The 10,739-nt window shown below is 40.6% G+C and overlaps 1 protein-coding gene across 6 annotated transcripts in view; it reads left to right on the top strand.

Annotated features, from left to right (window-relative positions):
• Positions 1–2,306, top strand: part of LOC116673879 (poly(rC)-binding protein 3) — a 23,107-nt gene extending 20,801 nt beyond the window's left edge. For all 6 annotated transcript variants that reach the window (XM_032506227.1, XM_032506230.1, XM_032506229.1 and 3 more), the window contains 2 exons: positions 62–231; positions 1,103–2,306. In XM_032506227.1, the coding sequence (XP_032362118.1) occupies positions 62–231; positions 1,103–1,157 (225 nt within the window). In that variant the 3' untranslated portion in view covers positions 1,158–2,306. The remainder of the gene's footprint in view (positions 1–61; positions 232–1,102) is intronic.
• The last annotated feature ends 8,433 nt before the right edge of the window (positions 2,307–10,739 follow it).

Genomic DNA, 10,739 nt, shown 5'->3' with positions numbered 1-10,739 from the left:
ATGAAAATGTGTCTTCCATGTATTCTGGCCATCCTAAGTCCCGTCACCATTTTCTTCCCAGCTAATAGGCTGCATAATCGGACGCCAGGGAACCAAAATCAACGAGATCCGTCAGATGTCTGGGGCGCAGATCAAAATTGCTAACGCTATGGAAGGGTCATCGGAGCGCCAGATCACCATCACAGGGACCCCCGCCAACATCAGCCTGGCCCAGTACCTCATCAATGCAAGGTCAGAGCTTAATGACTTGAAGTAAAACTGTCAAAAATAAAGATGTAGTCCATATCCACAACATTTCATTTCCAAGATTGTTCCGTTGTCGCCAGAAATTCAGCCGGATGTCACTCTTTTGGGCCAGATGTCCGTTACCTTCCGCTTTCTGTGTGTTGGCGTTGTAAACTCTGGTGAATTTGTGAGGACTATGGTTACCTGGTCCTCAGATCTCTGCAGGGTAAATCCAGACCGCTAGCTAGACTATCTGTCCAATCTGAGGACTATGGTTACCTGGTCCTCAGATCTCTGCGGTAATCCAGACCGCTAGCTAAACTATCTGTCCAATCTGAGGACTTGGTTACCTGGTCCTCAGATCTCTGCAGGTGTAATCCAGACCGCTAGCTAGACTATCTGTCCAATCTGAGGACTATGGTTACCTGGTCCTCAGATCTCTGCAGTGAAAATCCAGACCGCTAGCTAGACTATCTGTCCAATCAGAGTTTCCTTTTGCACGACTAAAACTACTTTTGAACGTACACATGTTCCTCCAAAACAACTTCCTTCCCGAGGCTATTTTGCAGCGCACCGTGGCTCCGTCCGGCGCTTAGCCCCGCCCAAAACAATTGTGATTGGTTTACAGAAATACCAAAAAACCAGAGCACGTTTTTCTCCCATCCCGGAACGCTGTGTGGACTAGCCAGACCCTCCTCTGCAGCGCTGTGGAGGAAGGTCTGGCTATCCGAGACAAGAACAGATGCATGATACTACAGAAAACTGTCAGACACGATCAAACAAAATCACTTTACGTTGGCCCCAATTTGTGGTGAAATGCAGGCTGCTTGTAGGAAAAAGAGAAATGACTACTTACTTTCCAACGATCCCCATTCAGGTTCAGAGACGTGGCGGCCATGTGGAATGACCCATCTTCCATGACCACATCCTGAGATCCCTGACTGGCTCCTCCGTTTGGCCCTTTCCAATGACTGACTACCGCAGACAACCCTGATGAAGCCCTTCGGACTCTGGCTCTGGCTCTCCGAAAACCCTGACCGCCTCCCCGCCCTGGTTCAAAGTTATTTATACGTCAGGGATGGTTGGGCGCTCATTTTTATTTCAGAGAGCCAAATTAAGTTAACAAAAAAAAAGAAATTCTCTGTTGATTAGGTTTTTTAGAGAACTGTTGAAGCATGTTGAATGTTTATTAGGAACAACTTGTGTTAATATTTCTTCTTTTTCTCTCTATTGCTTTCTCTCTGTCAGTGCTGCGTCATAGAACATCATATAAAAGTATAAAAAGTACTTGTAAAAAGGTCAAGAATCTTTGTAGAACATAGTTATTTGCGTATTACAGCTGCGCAGTGATGCTATCGGCAGAGTGTGTGGTGGGATGTAGCCAAATTATCAAATTTTGATAATATATTTTCAAAAGAAAAAAAATTGGACCGTTCTGCTTTTGTCCTAATTTGCATCTTTGTCTACTTACAAATCCAATCTCTACCCATGACTCTCTGCTGCATCACATGACCCTTTTAAGCCAATGGTATCACTCCTAGAGCCTCCCTTCTCGTGTTAACTTCCTATATTTACATTATTGCTTACATTGCATGTTTTCAATGTCGTATTGTTGTGCATTTGAGTAAAACCTGTTCAGTGTCTTCAACGTTATTATATCTCCTGTTCTTTTCCGCAAACGTTTTCAGCATTTTTGGCCATTCACGTCTAGTCCTACTCCCTGCCCAAATGGAAAACTTTCCGACATAGCCTTCTTCTATCAACACCGATTATTAGTATATAGATGCATGAATGGGAATTCGTGAATAACAGTGGCTAAAACATTAACTGAACATTTAAATGATTGTTTACTAACTTATTATTATACTGTATTTGTTTTGTACAAGGAGTATTGTGATTTAGCACAATAGTCGACTACGCGGCGCTCATGCAATAGACTATTCAACACTTTACTCTGGACTGCCTCTGAAATGGGAGGAATTAGTTGGACTTAAAAGCCAAGTGTTGCGTCCGAACCTTTCGGCTTCCTTCCCTCGTCTCCGACATGTTTTTGGGTGCTTGTGAAAGCTTTTAGTGTGAGCGAGAAACGAGGGAAAGAAGCAGAGTCTTCGCTGCAAAGAGGCCTAAACGTTTGGACAAAGCCGAATGGTGTTTTTTGGGCCAAGGAATGTTCAGGGGTTCATTGGGAAGGGGGGGGGGGGGGGGGGGGGGGGGGGGGGGGGGGGGGGGGGGGGGGGGGAGAAACCACGGGGCCTGGGCGGACGTGACCACTCAGTCTCTTTTTCAAGATTGTTCATCTTGTCTTTTTGTTGTCATACGGTTGATTTGACGCTTTGGGTTTGAATGTCTTTTTTATTGTCACGACCATGTCAGCAACTTAATTGTTTTCATTTGGGGAAAAAAGGACAGGTTGGATGACGAGTCCTGCGTCACTGGTCTCAGGAGAACCAGTATGTATTTATGGTGTGGTGAAGCACATGTGACTTTTTCTTTGTTGACCATGAAACTTAAGCTAAGTTAGTTTTGTTGTAGTGTATTTATTTTGAGAGGGAGGTGTGGATGATATTTGGTTTGATTCAGTATTTCAACCATCCCTCGCGTGTTCTACATAGAGGATGCTAAATACTATTGGACAGCTTGAGTCTTCTCAATTCCGATCAGCTGAGCTCAATTAAGTTTTGACATAATACTAACAGCTGTTGAATGTTATTGTCAAATCACATTATCTACTGTCCAACACTTTCTGCAGCGTCTCAATTTCCTCATACAAACCACTACTTTTGTTTTATTTCCAGTAGCCTCTGCTGTGTGTATGAGTGAATTATTAAAGGAAAAAGTTTGACGTTTTGGTAAATATCTACTTCCTCGTCAAGAAGTTCAATAAGATTGATACCACCCTTATATTTGTATGCTAAACTTGATGTGACCACCAGCTGGTTAGCTTATAGCGTAGCATAGAGACTGGAAAAAGCAGGAAACGGCCACCTGGCTCACAGTTTACCAGCACCTGAAGCTTCCTCATTAACATGTTAAGTTTGTTTAATGACGAGAGGCAGGCTAGCAGGTTTCCCTTGTTTTCAGTCTTTATGCTAAGCTAAGTTAAGCTAAGAGTCCCCTGGCTGTAGCTTTTATCTTTAGCAGGGAGCTGACTCTTGTAAGAAAGCAAATTAAACTCTAAGTGCTTAACATTTGAGGAAAAAACCCTAACCTTTTAACCCTGAACCATATTTTTTGGTCCGGACCAGTTGCCAAGAAACCAGCAGAGACTCTGCTAAGTTAGTGGTGCCGACCATGAAAACATTTTGCACATAACAGCACGTCTATTGTCAATTAGTGAGCTTTAGAAGTTTAAATAGGCATATTTTGTTACCTTTGAACAGAGCTAGGATTTCCAGTCTTTTGTTCTAAACTGAGTTAGCCGGTCGCTAGCAGTAGCTTCACAAGTAGCGGTCTAGAGATGAGTGTAAGAGTGGTATCAATCTAGTCTTATTTGCCAAAACGTCAAGTTTTTCCTGTAACTTTGGCTCTTGAGCGCTTTGATGACATTAATTTGATTATGTAAATGGGCAAATGCTGTATCACTATACTGAACCATGCATAGTCATTGATTACTCTGCAATAATTCTTACATTTTGATGTGAACTCAAGTAGTAGTGCTAGCATTGAAATTACGAATTTGTGTTTATATTTTATTTTGAGTTGTCATAGCTTGTACTTCAATGGGAATGTTTGTCAAATTATTAAAAGGAAATGTTTTTTGGGCAAACTTGCTTTTTTAGAACAGTTGGCTAATACCTAAGAGGGCTTTCTTTCCCAACAGTACTGTACCAGTAAAGAACATCCTCAAGGGTATTATGGCTTTGATACAACTGTTATCAGTGCATGTGTACACATGTGTGAGCATTTTAAACGTAGAAAAAAAGGATTGCTAATGCTTATTAGCTCAGTTGGTGCGTGCATTTGACAAAGATCTTATGTAATATGAATTTGATCGCTATGGCAGTGTGATTTCAATAATATTCATGTGTTACTCAGTGTTTGAAAACTGTATTTACATTTGTGTATATGCCTGAGTATACTGCGACTTTGAAACAAACTGCAACTAATGCAATAATAGGGTGCAATGTGCAATTATTTATTCAGTTATTATAAGCATAGAAACAGGAGAGCTGTGAAGCTTGTTTAAAAACGCTTTTTTCACTTTCCATGTGGCAGCAACAGCAGGAAAAAAAGGATAACTAGACATGTTTTTTTGTTTTTCAGCTTTTGTTTGTGTGTATTGCAGTTTGGGGAAAAGTGATAGAACTTGGTAACTATTTTCGATTGATTTATTTGCTATGTGCAGATCTATATTAGTTGTGAGTAAATACATAGGTTTTAATTTCAAAGTGTTGGTAAGTTTAAAAAAAAACAAATAAAGTTTCATTTTTTCCTTTCTTTGACTTGTTTTTCTCTGGTTTCTTTTGACTTTAGATCATATCTTTATGATCCACGTGCACACATGACGAGCCATCAGCTGACAGGGGCCTTTGTTAAAATAGGAATCTTATCTACGTTCTTTTGTAATTGGAATTTTGCTTAAACAAATGTTTTTTATCAGATTTTAAACAAAGGCAATTAATTACCTCCAGTGACACAATTAAGAGCTGCTTATTGTTCAAAGCATTCGTTGTCAAAGGAGGGTTCGTGGACCTTATGAGGTCTTGTTTCATAAAAGGTCTTCAGCAAAACGAGGAATAACTATAATATGCTACTATAATTTCTTGCAATTACAACCATTATCTTCATCTTTCATTTGACTTTGTACCAATTAGAGAATGATTAAGGATGCCCAATCCAATCATAGGGTGCTCTCCCGCCACTTCTTATTTTATTAGCGGCAGTACAGACAGTTGTAAGATTTATTAAAAAACCAATGACACTCATAAGGGTCCCCTGGGATGTTATCTCATCAGACCGGGCTGCTTGCCAATCCTGGATTAAAGCTTTGTTTTGAAATTTATAATGGAGGTACTGTACGTGAAACTCATTTTATGCATGGTTGATCAACTCTGACGTCTCGTTGTAAAATAGATGCCAAATAACCATGACGCTCAACATGGATTCTGTATCTCAGAATGAAAAAGAAATACCATCATCAATAGAGGATTTGGGGAGGCAGCAGACACTCCTAGTGGTTCAGTCTGAAACTGAAGAAGAAACTGAACAGAGAAACAAGCAACTTTGATTTTAACACAAAATTACCAGAGCTCATTTCCTAAATCTTCATCCAATCAGTGTAATTCCCTCTCAATATCTATAGTTGCTCATAAATTACTTAACACATGTTTTTTTTTTCATTCTATTCTCAATAAACCAATCATACATTAGACACTTCAAACCAGCTCGTATCTTCGATACACACACACACATGCATGGAGGTCATGTGTCACTGTAAATTAGACAGCAACAGACACCTAGATGGTCCATAGATTTCTCCCTTCTGCAGTGAAAGACTTTCAACATCTTGACAGGAGGCAGGCTCGGTTTTGAACCTGCAATTTGCTTTGCTACAGTGAAGGTTGAACACCTAGACATCAGACAGCTCCCACGCAGCTCTTCCAGAGCCTGTAAAACACCATCTTCTGCACTCTAATGTCAAATTATGCACCTACTATATGTAGGCAGAACAACAGCTACAACGTTCACTTTCTTTATCTCTGCTAAGACTGTGGGCCAACTGGTGTTGTGAGCATTAAACAGGTAAAAAGACAGAACTGGATTTTCCAATGGATAATTTGTTCTGTGTCTGGATTTTTTCTAAGACGGAGAAGATGTTTAAGGGCAGAAAGCTATTTATTATAAACGGTGTGTGGCTGAGCAGTGAGACCATATGTGATGGCCAGTTTACTGCTGAGTTTATCTCAAGAGAACTTTGACGGCTTAAGACAGAGCACAAGACAACGCTAGGAAATATATGTTTAAAGCTTCTGAGATGGGGACACCCACAGTCTCAGGTGGGATAATGGCTTCTGTACTTCCAGGGTGGATCAAGAATTTTGGTGACAGCCAAAAAGCTGTCTTAGAAGTTGGCCATAATCATTGGCAGAGATCCAGTGCAGAATTATACAGTGTATATCAGAGTCTAGCAGGCCGCTGCTGACGGTGAGCCTGAGGATTCAAGTCCTGCCACGCAGGTCATGACAATGTTTTCACATCGTACTATTAAATAACAGAATGGTAGAGAGCACTTTGCTAAGCAAGGGTATTTGTTCATAGCAAAAACAAAATACCTGTCAGCTCTTCTGCACTTCACTTCATGAGTTTTTTTTTAACATTGATATGCATTCCCCCAGTGGTTAGGAATGGTGATAGGTGTAAACTGAGCCCTGGGTATCCTGCTCTGCCTTTGAGAAAATTAAACCTTGGATGGAATCTTAAATCTTGGTAACCTTGCTCTATATGACCTCATAAGGGGTGAGGTTACCTCCCCTTTCTCTGCTTTGCCCGCCCAGAGAATTTGGCCCACCCATGAGAAAGAGAGACATCATGGCTTTCAAACTAGCAAAGTGGCAGTTGGTCAAGGCTACACCCCCAGTCTTCACCTTGTCCCAATTTTGGGAAAGAGACTTCAGATACAGTATTAGGGACCACTGAGGTCTATATAAAAGAGACCTTGTACAGTATTAGGGACCACTAAGGTCTATATAAAAGAGACTCAGATACAGTAGTAGGGACCACTAGGTCTATATAAAAGAGAATTCAGATACAGTATTAGGGACCAAGGTCTATATAAAGAGACTTCAGATACAGTATTAGTAGGGACCACTAAGGTCTATATAAAGGAGACTTCAGATACAGTATTAGGACCACTAAGGTCTATATAAGAGACTTCAGATACAGTATTAGGGGACCACTAAGGTCTATATAAAGAGACTTCAGATACAGTATTAGGGACCACTAAGGTCTACATTAAAAGAGACTTCAGATACAGTATGGGCCACTAAGGTCATATAAAAGAGACTTCAGATACAGTATTAAGGGACCACTAAGGTCTATATAAAAGAGACTCAGATACAGTATTAGGGACCATAAGGGCTATATAAAAGAGACTTCAGATACAGTATTAGGACCACTAGGTCTATATAAAGAGCTTCAGATACAGTATTAGGGACCACTAAGGTCATATAAAGAGACTTCAGATACAGTATTAGGGGACCACTAAGGTCTATATAAAAGAGGAATTCAGATACAGTATTGGGACCACTAAGGTCTATATAAAAGAGACTTCAGATACAGTATTAGGGACCACTAAGGTCTATATAAAGAGACTTCAGATACAGTATAGGGACCACTAAGGTCTATATAAAGAGACTTCAGATACAGTATTAGGACCATAAGGTCTATATAAAAGAGACTTCAGATACAGTATTAGGGACATAAGGTCTATATAAGAGGACTTCAGATACAGATTAGGGACCACTAGGTCTATATAAAAGAGACTTCAGATACAGTATAGGGACCACTAAGGTCTATATAAAAGCATCCAAAGAGCACCATGTTATGGGAACTTTAAACTGCTAAAGGGCCAATAACATTTCTACAGTAGAGGAGAGAGTTTCGTGCCCATTCAAGCTTCCAGCTGCAAGTCACCTTATATTCTCTATGCAGAAAAAGGAACTGAGTAGCCCAAAATAACTCAAATCTACGTCATCTATTGGAGCCACTTATTTATTTACATGCAGCTTCTCAATGACCTGATAGGTCAGCTTTTATCAGCCACACAGATTCTTTTAGGAGGATAGAGGAATGAAGGGGTTACATAACGCTTCGCCAGATTGGATGTCCACACGGGAAAACAGAGAAAGTAATCGAGCTGGGGAGAGACATGCATGATGGGCTTGTGGTTTTGTCATTTACATTTGTTTATTTTGTTGTTTGTCCATTTTGTAATTATTGTGGAGGAGGAGGGAGGGAGATATGTTGTCTATATGTATCATGTTGCAAACATGATTTATTTGTTAAAAATAAATAAAAAGTGTTAAAAATAAAGTCTTTTCCATCCTTTGGCCACAAATCCAGATGTTCTAATCCACGTAACCCAGAATTGCCCCTAAACTCGAGTCGATCCAACTTTGTTCCCCCTCGGTCAATTTACCTTAAATACCGATTCATTAAAAACTTTGTCCGACTTGGCTCGTCCCGAAATGGAAAGGCATCCTCTGCCCCTGTGCAGACTTGGCATCAAAGTTGGAGTGGGTCCATGCTCTCACTCAGCACTGCTGGAAGCTACAGACAACCTTCTCTATAATGCAAAAGGACTCATGTTGAAGCATTAAGGGAGACAACATGCAAATGTCCTAAGTGTGGCGATATCCTCGGCTTCTTCCTTTTGCACTCAGAGTTTGGACATGGGGGTCACAGTGCTTAAAACATGCTGCGTACTCCCTCGTGAGTGAAAGCAAAGTGCAACGTCAGATAGTCTCTGCAAATGTACTGAGAGTGGCTCTGAAGAGGTCAAAATAAACTGGAGGGTACAGGGTGACTTCACAATGTCAGCTGTAACAAAGCAGGCAGGGAGTGCAGATGGGACAACGATGTCGGGACTATGGCTCTGCTCAGAGGAAATAGACTGCTGATGATAAATAGGTCTCAAGATGTGTATTGTGACAGTCCATAATGCTTCCCGGACTGTCCCTGTATTGGCTCAGCTCCATATCATATTGGGACCCCGGGAAGGGTTGCCAGGCAGGCAGGGAGTCTGCCAGGAGACCAACAAGATGAGGAAGAGTTTTAACAAATGGCTTGGCGAGTTTTACTTCCCATCCGAGAAGTAAAGCTTTTATCCAGGAGCAACAAGAACCTTTACAAGCTTTGGGATTTTGGACACTGCAAAGAATACATGCTATAAGGCCTCAGTAGTTAATATAATCAAAGTTTCTGCCTTTCAGCTAAATTGACAGGGCTAAACACTCCCCATGGTCGCCAGTTAATCATGCAGGTGGCCTTTGCATTGCCGCCGGACAACTGGGAGTACCTTCAAGAGGTGTGTTGTTGTTGTGGGTGTGCAGGGCTCTGTTTTGAAGTCCTCCTTCAGGGCAGGACAATTGTAATCAATATTTATGAAGAATGAGGGAGTGAGACCGGTGGGGCAGGTAATCAGTCACAGGCACAACATGAGGAGGCGGAGGGGGCAGTTACCAAAATGGAGTTTAGGAACCTATAGGGACTACAGGTGGAAATTAGAAATTGTTGACATAACCTGGCTGTAAACATCTGTACATTGTCCCTGTTTCAAATAAATACATTTCTATTCTATAGGGGCACTTATATCATATTGGTGACTGTACCCTAATTATTTTGCACTGTCTAAATCAATTTACTTGTCTAAGTGCTCATTGGTGAGTTTGTTTCCCTGGTTAACTTTATTCTAGTGTGCATCAGTACAGACAGGAACGGGAGTAGAAATTAAATTAAGTGCGTAAAGCAGAGCAGACAGGAGACATGAAGAGTTTTAGGTTTCATTCAAAAGTGCAGGTGAGCATTACATTTAGATTTGCTACATCAGCGGTTGCAGTGAGGTGATGGAAGACTGTAAAATAGGGCAGCGACAAAATATAATTTATAGTCAATCTAATGTTTAGAAGAAATCAGCCAATCATTTAGTCTAGTAATCATCAGAAATGATGTTGAGTGTCCGTCAGAAGTTACTAAAGTTCTCCCATAAGTTGTCTCACTCATCCTGTTAGGCAAAAAGGTTTAAAAAACAGCAAAAAGCAAACTAATGTCAGCATGCCTTTACATCTGAGCAAAACAATACGCTGATTACTGTCGGGGACAACAGTTTCAAATGATTTCCTCATGCTTGTTCCTGGTGGAGAGTTGCAGGACTTAGCTTAGCATACAGACTGTAAACAGGGAAACGGCTATCCTGACTCTAATTCAACCTCTAAAGCTCACTGACCACATGCTACAACATGTCCTCTCTGGGTAGTTTAATCCGGGCAAATCTGCTGCAGCAGCATGGCCTTCTGTATGATAATAATAATAATAATAATAATAATAATAATAATACAAGGTATTCATTGTGTAACAATGAAAGTAACTAAATACATCTACTCAAGTACTTTTAACGTTTTTTACACCACTACATTTCAGAGGCAAATATATTGTACTTTACTCCACTACATGTGGTAACTTTACTTACTTATTAGTTTAAATAATTTATAAAAATATAAATCATTAAGGATACATGTGTTGAAGGATAATCCCGCGATATAATAAACATTACTCTGAAATGAGCCATTCTGCATAATGACTACTTTTACTTCTGGTACTTTAAGTATATTTGGACACTAGTACTTTTTTTTTTTTCCTTTCTCTTTTTCAGTAAAGTACAGTGTGGTATTACTAAATACTTTCACGTGACTTTTCCACCACTGGGGCAAGTTAAATAGGATGACAGAGTCATCGGACATTCAACTGCTACTGCTGCGCCTGTGCGCACATCCGCACACACACCGACAGACACACAC

This window comes from Etheostoma spectabile, chromosome 24 (genome assembly GCF_008692095.1).
Source record: "Etheostoma spectabile isolate EspeVRDwgs_2016 chromosome 24, UIUC_Espe_1.0, whole genome shotgun sequence".
NCBI classification, from domain to species: Eukaryota; Metazoa; Chordata; class Actinopteri; order Perciformes; family Percidae; genus Etheostoma; species Etheostoma spectabile.
The sequence above is the reverse complement of the archived record's forward strand: the minus strand, read 5'-3'. Positions and strand labels throughout refer to the sequence as shown.